Source organism: Cyanistes caeruleus, chromosome 3 (genome assembly GCF_971803275.1).
Source record: "Cyanistes caeruleus chromosome 3, bCyaCae1.hap1.1, whole genome shotgun sequence".
In the NCBI taxonomy this organism is placed as follows: Eukaryota; Metazoa; Chordata; class Aves; order Passeriformes; family Paridae; genus Cyanistes; species Cyanistes caeruleus.
The window spans coordinates 61,154,079-61,170,336 of record NC_141703.1 but is presented as its reverse complement, the minus strand read 5'-3'; the positions used below and the strand labels follow the sequence as shown (position 1 = coordinate 61,170,336).

The window sequence follows — 16,258 nt, the reverse complement described above, 5'->3', positions numbered from 1 at the left end:
GAAGCTCCAGCATGTTTCACCTTCCACCCCTCCTGCCTGCCCACAGGAGCAGTCTGGCCTCCTGAGCTGGGGAAGCTCTCATGAGTAGACAGGAGATGTGGAAACCCCCTCTGTGGTGGGAAGCTCCACTGAGAAGCGATGCTAGAGCCAGGAGGGACTGGGAAGTACCTTCCGTGAGAGGGGGTTTCTGCTTCCAACCTGACCATAAGGCCCAGATTTACTTGACTCAGAAGCTGAAGACAGTGTCCACTCTATAGGTCAAAAAAAGGGATGTATTATATTACTGGGTTTGAATCTGCTTCCTCAGCTGAACCAGAGTGACTGTTTGGACTGAGTATTATCATGGTTATGAAATGTTTGTACTTAAATCTCATGGTGTTGCTCTTCTTCTCCACTCACGGAACCTGCCACACACTCCATTGTCTTGTAGTTTGCTATCATTTTTTTTGATCCTGTTTCTTTCTGATTTCAGTCATGAGCAGCTTAAAACACAGCTGTGTAGCTTGGAGCAGAGTTATCTTGATAGAGAGCCTACTGTGAAAGTCATTACCATATGCTTTTTATAAAGCATGAAGGAACTAGAAGAGATTAGTAAAGGGGAAGAAGGAGATCAGAGGAGCACAGTGCATTCAGAAATGTAGCTCATTTTCATACCCAGTCCCTTCATGCAAAACAGCAGACTCCGGTGCAATGCTGATACAAAATGAATGTAAAATATTTATCAAAATGAAAAATATTTAGGAAAAAATCTGGAACAGTATTTAGGTGCTGCAAATGGAATATGGGAGGTTCTACATTGGATACTCTGTGATTTTTGCAGTTATCCAAGGGGAAAGCTGTAGGATGGGAAATAAATTCCTGCCCCTTGATGAAACGGGTCTGGTGTCCTGGACATGGAGGCTGTGCCCACAGGAAGGAGAGTGGCATATGAGAGGCATGAGAGGGATGCCCGGTGACAAGGCTTGGGGACCATGCCACAAAGGCAAATCATTCTTCAGAGGAAAGGGGAGCAGGAGGACTGTGCCTTCTGCTGCCCCAGGTCCTGCTTGGGCTCCCCTCTGCACACTACAGCTCCCAGCACGGCACCATTGCAGGGCAGCAGCACAGCTGGTTAGGAGGGCTGTGTTCAGATGTGCTCTCCTTTTTCTGATCTGATTTTGTGGGTGGAAGGGCCTGGTCACTGCTGGGATCACTGAAGTGTCCTGCAAAACTGAGGACAGAATTCAACTCCTGGCATGGGAGTGACAGCAGCAGATCCGTAAATCCTTGTGGAACCAGTCAAATGCAAATATGTGTTTGTATCTGAAAACCTCCTTTTTTACAGCTGGAACATGTTTGTAATCTTTTCCATGCACAGAGGAACTGCTTTTCTGCAAACGAGCTGGAAGCAGAGGCCACCTTCTCCTTTTCTTGCATTAGTTACCCAGCTTCCACAGCTCACTTGGGTCAGTACTTCATGGCCTGACCTCTTGCCATCAGGCTGAAGTACACAGGAATAGGAAGAGAAGATTTTATCTGTCTATCCAGGGTTTTGTGCCCATCTGCCACCCCAGTCATGATGGGGCAGAGATGGGAAAGATTTTCATACCTGTATCCAAAGCAGACCCTGCAGATGCTCTCCTCTTCCCCCACATTTGTTAGTGGAGGTGGAACCAGGTGAGACAGGGCTTTCCATGCCCAATGGGACACCTGTTGAATGACTGAAGCTGTTGGTCAGTTTGAGAATCAAAATGTCCCTTTATCTATGGAAAAATGTTTTCACTTTAAAGCTTGCTAGCCTGTGTTGATAAAGAGATGAGAAGGATAAGTGACCCAAAAAGAAATGTAGTGTACTGGATCAATTTTATTTTTTTTTTTTAATAGAAAAATTCTACACTCTGATTGAAAAATATGTGCCTATATGCTGTCTCCCTAGTAGGATGCATCTGACAGATACAAGACACATAAGGAGAGTATTTATAGGTTCAGAGTTCTGCTTTTTCAATGTCTTAATTTCCTTGAAGGATTAGCCCTTCCTGCCACTGAGTGATAAATTGGAAAGAGATCTCCATCTCATCCAGACCCTGTGGATTTTCCCTTTCTAAGCCCTGTTGACCAGTATTTGATTTAGGACTCAGGCATTGACAAATAATGTCCTTTATAAAATGGGACATTAGCAAATAACTCATGGGCATTGCTGTGTTCTTTCTGAACAGTGATAAATGTCTTTTCTCTGTATTTTTTTTCAAATTGTATAATAAAAAGAACAGATTAAGTGCAACATCTTAATAATCCCAGTGCCTGTACACGTGGTAAGATTTGCTGTTGCAGGCACCAGTTTTTTAAAAAACCTTTGAGGCAAAGATTGTCATTTGTAGTGAGCTAAACCATGAATCTTTGTAATGTACTTGGGAGGAAGTATTTGCCATATCTTCAGAAAGACTCCTCTCAGTGTCTTGAATGCTGATTTAAACAGCAAGATCCCATTCAAACTGAAGGAACTGTGATCCGAGCTACCCCTTCCTAACAGAGCCAAGTATGTTTCTACTTCAGGATTTAAAATGTATCTCAGCATCTTTGAGGAAATTTTAAAAAATACTCTTATTCATCATGTAGTTATTTCAGTAGAGAAAGTGTCATAGCCCAACGTGAAAAACTAACTTTTTAAAATTAACTACCTCATGTGTTTGAAAATGTTGCAGTTTGTGCTTCTTAAATGATTTTCAAAGTCCCTGTGTAAGAAATGTGTCTAATTGGCCTGCATTTCCAAACCTGTTTGTGTTTGCTGATACTCTCAGCCATGCTGAGCAGCTGTCTGAGTAACTCACCAGCATGGAAGAGAGATATGGACTCTAGTTTTTAGCCTACATCATGAGCAGAAAAAAAACAGTCACAAAAAAAATCCACTCAATCTGCCTGGAAGCTATGACACCAAACAAGAATAAAGGGCATCAATGGGATTGTTTGTTTGTCTAAGAAGGCTGGATACCCCAGAGCTGTCACTGCAAATGATCACTGGCAGCTCACTTTAATTTAGCATTAAAGCTACTATCCTATTTTGCTGTGGGTGCAGTATGGATCACCCTGCTTTTGCAGAGATATAAGCACACTATTTTGATCAGAACGGTAAGAGAAATTACAGCTAATAATAAATATATAGGAGAAAAGCATGATAGTAGCAAATGTGCTTTTATATGCTTATTAAATAAGTTTAATTGAGAGATAAACTATTCTGTATTGTACAAAAGAACTTGTTTGGCTGATCATCAACAAGATGGCTTTGCCTGCTACATTTGAGTTGAAGTTTTTTGCTGATGAGCACAAGATGGAACATTCAAATTGAGGAACTTCTAGGCCACACTGCTGTAGTTTTGTAGCATTGATTCTTCTTTCAACATGAGATCTACCATGTAGTTTATCTTTTTCTCACCCTTTAGTGACGATGAAAATGGCAAAAACTTGTCTCCAGGAGGAAAGTATCAAAACCTAACTCAAAAATCTTCTCTTGTCTCCTCCTCAGCCCTTCCACACTGTAGGAAATCAGCTGAGACTAATCATTTGAACAGAAATGCATATGGATATATGGACTTATGTGTGGGATCTTATGAGAGAAAGGTAGAGGGAAATATTTCTGGGGAGGAATATCCTATCAGGGATGTTCTGATGAGTGACCAGGAATAGGCAGGTATGCAAAGGTGCAATAAATGTGGGACAAAGACTGAATACATCCAAGATACTCTTGTTTTCCCTTGTATTTTCCTGGCTTTCAGGATGCTTCAGATCTACCACAAGAGTTTCTGCACAATTCTAAGGTTTCTTCTCTCAATCCTCCCTGCTGGTGACAGGGTTCAGTGCAGACTGTGCCTTGGGAAAGGATTGCTGGGGGTGCCTCTTTCATGTCAGCTGGGAGAGAAAATCTAATGCAGAAGAGAGCTGGAGGAGTATTTCCCATCTCTCATGGAAAGCTGGACTTTGGAAATTGAGTCTGTGAGTGAGATAATAAAGAGAAAAGGAGATAGAGCTATGACCTGTGGTAAAAATAAGAGTTTTGTTTGTGCAGATGGAGAGTCTCACACTGCCCCTTGAAACTCTGACAGCTGTGTTTTGCAACAGTGAGTGCCTCTTATTTCATCACTTTCTGAAAAAAATAAACAAGTTTGAAGAGAAGATAGCAGGAAATTTATATGTGCCAGGGAACATGTGCCATGTCACTCTCCAACAGCTAGACAAGTTATAATATAATTAGCAAAGCACTAGTGCATTAACAAAGCAAAGCCCTGATGGTAGAAAGTGAGTAAATTTTAGTACTTTCTTTGACTTTCTTGACACCAAATTCACAGTCAAGTTGTTCCTGACTAAATATGTTTGTGAAAGGTAGTTTTGTTCCATGAAATGTGCTTTTTTGTTTTGGGGAAAGGTACAACTATATGTCTATCTATAAAGTACCATTTCACATCTTCAAGGTTTTCATTGCCTCACTTGCAACAAAGCTTAAACACCACAGCAGTGGAGAAAAGTATCAAACAAGGTAACCATTTAACACAAGTCTTGGAAACTTGAGGTTTTAATGGCTTTGCCATTTATTATTTATAGTGCATGGTGGGTGCACACTTTGCCAAGCAATGCATAACAAGGTAGCTCCTCCAGCTATGGCTTCAAAATAAAGAAGAAAATGAAAGAACATCAATATCACTGTGTTTCAATTTAGAAATTATGTTCAGGTTTAAGATTATTTTAGTTCTTCCTTTATATTCCTGTCTAAAAATAGTTTATTATTAGATCTCTTAAAACATCACTGTGGTCATAGGTTCTTCTGGGGATAAGGTCAATTAAAAAGAGGCTTTAGGGCACAGCTGTGACATACTGGGTTGGAAATGATGGCAGGGAAGGGAGTACTTTGTTAGAGCTCTTTTAGTATCAACTTGCTTGTGTTCTCAGCAGCTTAGGTGAGAACCTCTTCCCTTTATTCCACTAACCAGTAACTCAGCAGTCTTCTGAGGAGGAAAGAGTGTATTTGCACAACTTTATGTTTTGCTTTTGCAATAGCGGGTTTATGCTGCTTGCCAAACAAGAATGAAGTGTCGCTTCCAGGCAATGTTGTAATCGGATGTCCTGAAGCCATCTGAATCTCAGACTGTCTCAAGGAGTTTTCTATTTTTCTTCTGAATGTGTATTACCTTCCACTTATTTCTTGTTGGCAGTTCCACTGTCTTTCTTGCTCTGTCCCAGGGAGCTGTCTTCCCCTCCTCAGCATCCTGTGTCAGCATCTAAGCACGTGCTGACTTTCACCTCATTCTCCCTAAGACACTTCAGATCTTTCACTGATTTCAAGATCCTTCCTCCCAGCTGCTCCTGATCTTCAATATCTCATTTGTGCTGACAGCTAAGCTGTTTGTGTTCAGTCTATACCAAACTCCCCTCTGTCTTGCCAAACCTCTCCCCTGCCCAGCTTTTCTCTTTGCTTCTGGCCGTACATCACTTTGCTCAAAGCCATTGCCTGTTCTCACCAGCTGGTTTTCCCTTTGCTCCTCCCTCAGATAACTCCTCAGCAAATGTTCCTTCCAAAGGAGCTCTTTCAACTTGTTCACATTGCTCATCACCATTGGTCATCCACGTATTCTCCTTTGCTCTTATATCATCCTCTGCATTTTTTTCTCTGCATCTGCCTGGTCATACTGATTTTTCAAACAGTTTGGAGCAGAGCAGTGCACTGTGTGCTTGCAATGCCTTGTGAGTTATCAGTAATTGGACAATTCACCCAGGATTGTTGGGTGCCCTCTCAATGGGCTGTCCAAAGTATTTTCAGTTTGCACTGGGGGCAGTGAAGTGCTGAAAGTGGTAGAACCCTAGAAGGAAATGGCTCTGCTTTTGGCTGGTTAAATCAGAAGAAAATATTGGACCTGACCTCTCCCACTACTATCCAGAAGCATTTTACACCTCTGTGTGCCTAAATATTATCTTTTTAATGATCTAAACATAATAATCTAGAATCTAGAATCTAGAATCTATAATACATTACATATTGCATATTAAATATCCTATAATAAATATTATATACTAAATATTAGATAGTATATAGTATATAGTATATAGTATATTAAATATTAAATATTAAATATTAAATATTATGCTTATTTAAGCATTTTTAGTATTGGAAGGTGGCTTTTTGAAAGGGGATTTTCTCCTGTTTTTTTGCTGTGTGTTGCTAAAGCTCTGGACTTCTACTTGCTTGATTTCCTTATGTTTTATTTTTCCTACTTGAACAATTAAAAAAAATGAGTGATTTTTTGTTGGGAATGACTCTGAAGCCTTTAATCTGAAAATTCTGGTGCCTTTCTGAATCTCACTGTTGTGAAACCACAGTGGGCTTTTAATCAGCAACACCCAAAGGAATTAGATACTGGAACTGACAGGCTGAGATCAAGGGGTGCTATGAGGGTGAAACTGTAGGAAAAAGTCAGTTGTGTATTGGAGAAGGCAGTGACCATCCTTCTGTCACCTGAGGACAACCACCCCTCAGGTGATGGAGGACCAGTCCTTGTTCTTGGTGGGCACCTGAGATGAATCTGATTGCTCAGCTAAGCATAGGTACCTTCACAACAGTGGATAACACTGACCTAAAAAAGTCAAAATGGGTCATTACAGCAAAGCCCATATTAGAATAAATGTCCACGTGTGTAAACATATGTACTATTAGTAAGATTCTCTGTATTTAACAGATTACTTAATTACATATCAGAGGTCATGACTTCTTATACAATCTGGAAGAGGCCATTTTATGTTGGTGGTACTTTTTTCTCAAGTTTACTTTGCAAAAGCAATGTTACAGGCAAAACCCTGTAGTGTTTCCTACCTCTTAAACCTAGAACAGTCTTCATGCTATTAAAAGTTGTTTTGCAAATTATATTTCTTGATCAAGAGACTGGACTAGTAGGAATGATCTTGCAGAGGAACATGGATTTTCTGGCTTATAGAGTAAGATTTTCATGTGTCCAGGTGCATTTTAGTTAACCCACAATTTGTAAAAACACACAGCAGGCAACAGGAAAAGATTGGCACTGAGGAATCAGAGGCAGGAAAGATACCAGGACAGACTGAGGGAAGACTATGGATCTAATTTTACCCTTACATACATAACACACATTGCTAGAGGATCATAGGGGTTTTTAGAGGTAATCCTTGAGAGTTTGGTGGTTAGAACCAGCTGCAAGAGCAACAGCATTATGGATTCTGCTGCACTTCTCTATTTACGAAGGCTGGAGTGAATGAATAGATTTTTTATTGCTGTCCTCATCTTAAAACCACAGTGATTAGGCAGGGTACATGATACTTTTGGGAGACAGCAGACAAGAAGTTAACCACATGAGATTGCTTTTGGGCTATTTCAAAGCCATGCCCATAGTGGTTTCCACAGACACGAGGAATCAATGCATGAGTTCAGCAGAGCACTGAATCTGAAGCCCAGATAGGCTGCACATAACTCTGAGTTTTTACAGGAGGCTATAGCAAATCCAATTCTTTTTAAATTATGCAGTGTCAATTTTAGTTTGGGAATGGAATATTTCTGACTTTTTTTTTTTTTTCCCCTCATTTGATTACTGTAGCTACAGCAACCACTTCCCAGGACCAACTCGGGTTTCCATTCTATTCTATTTAAATAGTTGTTTGGTTAATTAATACTTAAAGAGACATAGGACACTACAGTCATTCTCACAAATATAGAATAATAGATTGTCTGTCTCCTGAACAACTTCCTCATGAATAGATGCAAGGGACAGTAGGTGCATGACAAAGCAGATGGGGATAATGTGCATCTTCTGGAAGTGTATTTAATGATGCCATAAAAGAAAGTGAACTTTCCCTTCCTGGTTATTAAGAAAAGTGCCTGTAAAGTGAAAGTCTAATCCTTGCTCCTGTTTTATATCTTTGATGAGAGGAAAGACAGGAAAACTCTTCCTGGCCACACATTCCTAAAGCCACCCAACCTCAGGCACTAACTTGGACACCTTGGGAGGAAAATCCTTAAACTCCCCACACATCCATGGAGAGAAGTAGCTGACTTTTGGGAAGCTAGGCCTGATGCTCTGAGTACCTTTTGAAGGAGCTTCTCTCCATCCCTCCACCTAAGGGTGAGCAGCCTCCTCATTAGGTACCCAAAGGTCAGTGGTGCAATTGTCCCCTGAGGCTCTGGTTCCAGCCCAGCACTGCTGAAGAAGTGACTGGTGAATTGTGTTTCCAAGGAGGAATAAAAGAACCAGCACAATTTAGTTCATCTTTTCCATCAGAAACAAAATGTCACCAGAGGTAATTTAATTCCAGTTAAATTAGTACAAATAATACTGTTGTGATTTTGAGCAGAGCCTGGCAAAACAACAGGAGGGACATGGAATTGTATCTCATCTACACAGGATTTTATCCCTTCACTTGATTTCAGGATACAGAGAGGAGCTGGGTTTTCAGCTATGGCGAGCTGCTCCAGAACTTTGAAAACCCCCGTGAAAACCACTGTTGCATCACAATTGCAAACCCAAAAGGCACCTAATGAAAACAAGTGTCTTCTTCTTGCAGATCTGCTGCTGACAGAAGTAAGAAATGGCATCGACAGGACACTTCTCCGAGGAGGAGATGGCAGAGCTCCGGGAGGCTTTCTGCAAAGTTGGTGAGTGCAGCCAGCAGCAAAGGCACTGCTGAAGTGTGAGCCTGCAGCGAGCTCTTTTCTCATGGTCTGACTGACCGGCCGTGAGGAAATGGAGTTTGCTCCAGCACTGATCTGTTGTGTGACAGCAGCCACAGAAAGCCCTTTTCCTGCCACTGCAGGCCTCCTGATGAAACCACATCAGCTCGCTGCAGAGCACTGGCCTCTGTCACAGAGGGGGTGTTGGAGCTCCAGCAGGGTGTACAGAAAAGATTCAAAAGCTGTACAGCAAACCATGTTGGAAATATTCTCAAGTGTTTTCCCAAGAATATTGTTTATTATTGACAAATTATTTGGAAGGCAAAAAGGTTTTATTTTAATGTAAATTGAGTATTCCCTATGGTAGGGAAGAGTGTAGAGAGGACAAATATGCAAATGGATTAAAAATTTGTAATCTCTTCACAGTGACTTTTCAAGCCTCATATTTCTACTGTGTGTTTTCTTTCCAAACCTTTAAACATCTCATCTGATCTGTCTCCTTTAAAGTCACACAGATCCATCACTGTCTACCCAAATTCTCAGAGAAGGTCCTCATGCTTCTCACAGCTCACTTAACTTCTATCAGCAGATCTATCAGCCTCCCTGGATTATGCACTCATCAGTTGTCCTTGCTGATTCAGGTGGTCATTGGTCGATTTCTGAGCACACAATAGTCTAGGCTGGCAATCTTAAAAATCTGGTCCCTGTGAGTGTCCTGTACACCCAGTGCATTGACAAGACAAATCACAGAATCCTAGCATGGTTTGTCTTGGAAGGGACTTCAAAGATCATCTAGTTCCTACCCCACTGCCATGGCAGGGACACCTTCCACTAGATCTGGTTGCTCTTCTGAAAGCTGGAAGGAAGCTCTCATTCCTCCCCCAGGCATTTCCCTCTCCAAGACCCAATCCTTTTGTTGTATGCCATGGTGAAATGGATAGGATGCTCTTTGCAATCTATTAATCCGTGCTACTGAAGCTGAGAGCTGAGTGTCTTTTTGCAGCATGCAACAAGTGACTCAGATTGCAACTTACTATGCAGGAAATCAGCAAACCCTGCTTTGAAATCACCTCTGCCTCCAGGGTGGGGAAAAGGAGCCTGCAGAAACAGAAAGACACAGATACTTAAAAGCCAAATATAAATAACCATATATAACTATATATACACTTACCTATGTCATAACCATAGTGTTTTAATGGAAACTCTACATGTAATAAATTCAGTTTGCTTTTTTACCTGTGGAGTTTTTCACTAAGTGGAGAATAAAGGACGATGAACTTGTATTGATGATCTTCTCATCAAGTACTACCCAGGATCTTGTAGGAAGCTCAGCAGGAATAGTCATGTTAGCACCATCACAGAGAAGCACAGGAGTTCTTATTTTGAGGATGACCATACGCAGTTCCAGCTTACTTCTGATGTTTTTAGATGCAGAAAACAGGCCAAAATCACAAATTATATCTATGGATAAGTGAATATGTGTATTGTGTCAACTTTATTTTCTTTAGTTGTTCTGTAGACAGGATGTTTCCTCTATAGATGACATTTGCCAGTGTGTAAACCTTGGAATGACAATTATATCCATTTAAACCTAGCTTCTTAAAGATATTTATATGTCAAAAAAATATAAATTCATCACTGTGAGTTTTTGTTTGTTAAAAAGTGATTGCAATTCTTTCTTGGGTGTGAATGACACCAAAGCAATTGAAAATACCAGATCTCAAGACAACAAATCTTTGTATATAATGTACCTTTCCTTGTAAAACAGCCTTTATGTGCAGAAAATGTCATTGGGCTGACATAGAATGCAAAACTTTGCTTTAATCTTTGCAGATATCAGCGGGAATGGCTTCATTGATACCAATGATTTAACAGAGGTGTTGAAGGCTGCCAATCTCCCTCTCCCAGGATATAAAGCCAGAGAGCTCATTCAGAGTCTGACAACCACAGGGAATGGCAGGATCAGTTTTGATGAATTTATTTCAGTAAGTAAGATGTTATTTATTTCAATCACTCAAGGTGATCCACAGGGCACGGCAGAGGCACAAACACAGGGTCTCATGGGCACCTCATTAATCCAATGAGTCTCTTCACCAGAAAAGTTGAAAGCAGAAAGTAACCAAACTAGAAATTCTGCAATTAACTGGGACAAGTTATTGCATATTGCAATATTTGCAGTTTGCAAATGTAAATGCAAAATTGCATATTGTATATTGCCATTATTGCATTGCATAGATGTCATATCTTTCAGTTTGGTTGGTGCAGCAAGATAAAGTTTTATGTTATACACACAAAAAGACTATGTTCTGGCTAGATGATTACAAAATGTGTAAGCAGATCAAAACTGAAAACTTCATGGGTCATTTTTTAATCAAAAAGCTTCTTTTTATGGTCTGAGCTGGGTTAAAAGCAAATGCTAAAACAGTGGGATTTCCCTTGGGATGGAGAAGTAGGTTTTTCCTTGCTCTTTCTTCAAACCCAAATTGCTCTGCTGCAGAGTAACATTTTTGCTACTTAGCTGATCTTTGTTCCCTGATTTGAAAGCATAAAAGCTGAGCATAATCCTGTTGTACCTCAGCAGATACACAGACTGTACACAGAAACCCACTGAAAATACTCTAGCTGCCCTTCCCTATTTATGAAGCAGAGAGAATGTGTCTCCTGGCCAAAGAGTTCACTGTTTTAGCTTGGTTCAATTGTCCAAAATTCTAAAACAATCTCTCACGCTTGAAAGATTTTCCAAGACCTGAAGAGTGATGATGTTGCGAAGTCATTCCGAAAGCAAATCAACAAGAAGGAGGGGATCTGTGCTATTGGTGGGACATCAGAGCAGTCCAGTGCTGGCACACAACACTCCTATTCAGGTAGGTGCAGCTGTCCCACACTGATAGCAGCACGTGAGCCACAGCTGCAGCAGCACAAACACCTGCCCACTGCTGCCCCTGCTCACCAGGGAGGCAAGGCACAGCTTCCCTGCTGCTGATAACCCATTTCCTTGTACATTTTATCAGGCACTCGTTCTGTAACCTCCCCTTGCAACCAGGTAGTTCCTGACTTTTTCCCATGGAGGGCACAACCCCATCAGGGCTTTTCTCCAGCCTGTTTCTCCGAGCTGGTTGCTTTTGTTGCCTCCTGAGCACAGCCCACTCTGAAGCAGTTCCACGGGGAGGAGGTCCTACCCTTGGCTATCTTCTGCAGGGGTTAAGAGTGAGGGACTGACTCTCTCTGGGGAAGGGAGAACAGAGGGTGCTTCCAAGGACTCCATCCACCTTCATCCCAGAGGGCACCTGCTCTGAGCTCCTGGGAGCCATGGGAGCTGCTGCTGGTACAGACAGGTTAGCTGTGCTTCAGCCCCATTGAGCTACAGGCACATCTGCCCATTGCCCTCTGAATGCTCTTTGTCAGAGCCCAATCCTGGCCAGGCTTTTCTAGATATTCCACATGAAGAGGGTGTAATGTACAATAAGGAATTGTCTGAAGTTATGTGGGAATTCTATTTGGCAGAGTGGTACAACAATGCATTCAAATTACGGTGAAAGCACAAATGACTCCTTGTTGCCCTGAAACTTAGAGCCTTCTGATAATGTTTTCATAGTTTTAGTTACTTTCCCATGCAAGTTCTATAAGCATAAGTTGTTTATCACATTCCTTCTAAGAAATGTCTTTTGATGGACGTTTCACATGACTAGTGTGCTTGGGAGGGTGGTAACTTAATTATCCAATCCCTGGTCACTGTCAAGGATCTATAAATACTGGAGCCAGAGAATAAAGTTCCTTTTTTCCTGTTCTGACACTGAGAGGTGTCTGTGTGAATAATTTCATGTCCTTTAGCAACAAGTCCTTGCAGAGTTTAACATTTGCACCACACGTTTGAACCACGTGGACTTTGTTACCAGTCTCAGTAATATGCCTGCCCTCATGACCCCAGTGAGTGATAAGGGGTGTTGAAGGAGTATGTACCAGCTCAAGCCCATTGCTGTCCCCAGCTCATTTGCTTGTCTCCTGAGAGCCTCTTCCATGCAGGGTTTTGTTGATCAGTCACACTGGTGGGAGAGGCTCCCCCAGGAGTTCTGACTTTGTAAGTAAAATGATGGTAGAGGTACTGCACGGCAAACTGATGGATTTGATGTTGTGTCCACAGAGGAAGAAAAATATGCCTTTGTCAACTGGATTAACAAAGCCCTTGAGAAGGACCCTGACTGCAAGCACGTGGTGCCAATGAATCCAGAAACAGATGACCTCTTCCAGGCTGTCGGTGATGGCATAGTGCTTTGGTAAATAATACCTTTCTTTCTCACAAACGGGAACCATGAGTCTGCAAAAACTCACATTTCTGTTTAAACAGAAGCTGCTGAATTTACATTAAGCTCAGGAGCATTTCCAGACTCAGGGCCTTGATAATACTAGAGTTTTTGTGCTTCTTTTATCTTCAAAAAATAAAAAGCATATTTCATGCTTAATGAGCATTTTTCCTTGCCTCTAGACACTTACAATTAGATGAAGTCAGTGAAATTTGAGGAGCTGCTTTGTTTTATTTTTGCCCAAGGACTTTTGGTGTTTCACACAAAATGGCACAAAATAGTGAGTGCTTCCACAGATATTTTCTGCACAATAAACTTCTCACACAACTTCACCTTGTGGCATTCTTGGCCTCACACCTACAGTACAATCTGTATGTAGACCAAAATAAGTGCTTAAGTATTGAGTGTATGCCTCTGTGTATGTATGTAGAAGCAGAGGGTGATTATCTATTTTTGTTAAGAAACTCTCCAGCTCTTAGACTTGTCCTGCAATGTAGAGACAAAAGCTATACCTGTATTTTGTGCACACATAGCTTAGTGTATTTCTTCTGTCTTATTATATTTTCCTTTTATTTCCAGTAAGATGATCAACTTTTCAGTGCCAGATACCATTGATGAGAGAACAATCAACAAAAAGAAACTCACGCCCTTCACAATACAGGTACAAAACCAAAACAAAATTCTTTGCTTTTCCTGAAATCAATTAGAAGAAAGGCTGGTTCTGCCCAACACAGTCAGGCAAACTTGTTTGTGGCACAGTGAGATGCTCAGGTCCATGCTATAAAAACACATATAAAGACTAATATTTACATTTCTTTCCAAATAAATGAGGAACCTGACTAACCAAACACAGCAAATAATACTCACCAGATCAGAACTTTAGATACTTCTGTGGTAGATGTCATATGAGTGCAAGAGCACAGAAATAATACAATACAGAAATAACACAATGACCAATCGCAGTTGGAGTAGCTCTCAGAAGACTGAATCCCTCTTTTAAGGCATGACAATGGACTTGAACTCACAGCTGCTGTTGTTGCAGTCTGATTTCATCACCAAAATATTACCTGTGACCCTGGAAGTACCAGGGCAACATGCCTGAAATCGGCACATTGCTGTTGCATGCCTTTTACAAGCCAGTATTTCACCTTGAATAAGGCATCCCTCCTTTATTTCTATCACATGCACATGTATGTCATTTTTAAAATGGACAAAAAGGGTGTTAATTTTCACTACTTAAAGTTTATTGTGTTTCTCACACAGCAGTATGTAGAGAGATATATTTATATGAACAACATCTATGTACCTGGTACAGAGTATAAATAGATATATGGAATAGATATGAACCTAACCCAGTTTGGCCCTCAGCTACTCTGATTTGATGGAGCATTAGCCAGACTCAAGGAAGCTCAGAAGCCATTAAACTGGATTTTTATGCTGTATACCTCATTTTTCAGTTCTAATCGTTTTGGTCAGCAGCATAACTTAATGATGCAGCTCAGATCAATCCCTGTCACACATAGACATGATTTGATCAATATAGCTTCCACTTTAACTTAACCCTTTTACAGCTGTCTGCTGGAGAAAAGGTAATTAATTAGAAATGTTCCAGTTTTTCTAGCTTTTGAAAATTTACACTATGTCTCTCTCTGCATTTTGTATCTAATCAGATCTCCCTGTCATGACAGCAGGCTGAAATTCATGTGAGAAATTGCCAATCTGTGTGATAAATTATATTTTCCAGGCTTCTTTGCCTGCTTTGCTTGCCCTCTGTTTACAAAGCCACCTTTTAGCATAGTGTAGACCTGAGGATCAGGTTTTCTTATTCCCTTCCTTTTAAATGGACAGGAAATGGCAAAGGAACATAATGTTCCTGAAATACCAGTTTTATTTCTGCCTGTCACTGTGAATCACTGAATCCCTCATCTTCCTCTGCACACTCCCAAACCAGGAGTCTGTACTCCAGAGCTGAAAAAGAAAATGTCCAGATATTACCAGTTCTGACCTTGACTGAACTGCAAGGCAAAAAACTCATCAGGTTTATTCATACTGACTCCTGGAACAGCGTGCTCTTTGCAAACACTGCCAGCTAGCAACTTACTTGTACCTTAGGTATCAGAGCTTTTGCAGCGTGCTTAGGGAGAGGTGAGCCTGGAATATCTGCCAGTTGATGGGGTTGTAGCTCCTTTGTGTGCAGGACTGAGCACAGGAGAGTTTGCCCCATGCTGAAACTACACCTGTACTCGAGCCTGAGCTCGAGCATTAGCTCCAGGGAGAGCCTGGCCCTGGTAACCAGGATTGAGCCAGGGCACAACTGTGACTGTAGATGTATGCTCTGAGCTCCAGTGCTTTGTGACATGACATTTGCCACCTCTGCCAAAAAGAGGTCCTTTCTGTCTTTGTGTTGAGACCCAGAATCTGCCTGTAATCCCCAGGAGCGTCTGCATTCCCCTGCCCCTGTGGCCAGACATGTATCCTGGGCTGCATCAGAAGAACTGTGACCAGCAGGTCAAGGGAGGTGGTTCTGTCCTTGTACTCCACTCTGGTGAGCACCCAGAGCACCCAGAGCTGGAGCTCTGACAGCAAAGACATGGTTCTGTATAGTCAAATGCATTTACAGTGAAGCTGCCTGCAGATTTCACTCGTTTCGGTCGTGATCCCTTTCTGTAGCCTCAGCTCTCAAGTTCTGCATCATTCAGAAGTTCTCCTTTTTCCCTAGGAAAATCTGAACCTGGCCCTGAACTCTGCTTCAGCCATTGGGTGCCATGTTGTTAACATTGGAGCTGAAGACTTAAAAGAAGGGAAACCTTACCTGGTTCTGGGTCTTTTATGGCAAGTCATCAAAATTGGGCTCTTTGCCGACATAGAGATCAGCAGGAATGAAGGTATGTGTGGCTTTTCCTTTCAGTGTTCCTCTGTTATCACTGCAGAGTTTTCAGGATAAAGCTCTTAAAAAAAAAAAAAATTGATTTTAATTTTTTTCTTCAAGTATTTGTTGTCTGTTTTCATGACTGGTCTAAGTTTCTTTGCTTTTCACAAGTTTCAGCACTCAAAAGTCCAAGGTTTTATGTAGAGTTGTGTGTTCAGAGCCTTTTCATACTCATTGGGTGAGAAATGGTGGTCTACATCCAAGAATATTGGCACTAAGTCTGGGATAAGAGAATCTGCATTCAGGAAGTTTGGCTCCTTCTTGCTCTTGATTGCCGAACATCTTTCTTTGTGAAATCATAATTATAGAATCATAGAATATTTTAGGCTGGAAGGAACCTGTGGAGGTGCACTTGGAGATCTGACTCAGCCATCC

General features: G+C 41.3%; 1 protein-coding gene and 1 long non-coding RNA gene across 4 annotated transcripts in view; one reads left to right on the top strand and one right to left on the bottom strand.

Moving 5' to 3' along the window:
- Positions 1-16,258, top strand: part of LCP1 (lymphocyte cytosolic protein 1) — a 30,761-nt gene that overhangs the window by 1,200 nt on the left and 13,303 nt on the right. For all 3 annotated transcript variants that reach the window (XM_023939234.2, XM_023939165.2, XM_023939089.2), the window contains exons 2-7: positions 8,548-8,638; positions 10,487-10,638; positions 11,388-11,517; positions 12,795-12,927; positions 13,534-13,615; positions 15,674-15,839. In XM_023939234.2, the coding sequence (XP_023795002.1) occupies positions 8,572-8,638; positions 10,487-10,638; positions 11,388-11,517; positions 12,795-12,927; positions 13,534-13,615; positions 15,674-15,839 (730 nt within the window). In that variant the 5' untranslated portion in view covers positions 8,548-8,571. The remainder of the gene's footprint in view (positions 1-8,547; positions 8,639-10,486; positions 10,639-11,387; positions 11,518-12,794; positions 12,928-13,533; positions 13,616-15,673; positions 15,840-16,258) is intronic.
- On the bottom strand, positions 14,825-15,133 carry LOC111937806 (uncharacterized). The gene is made up of 2 exons (XR_002868772.2): positions 15,062-15,133; positions 14,825-14,922 (listed from the first exon to the last, which is right to left on the bottom strand). It is a non-coding gene; the product is annotated as an uncharacterized LOC111937806 (long non-coding RNA).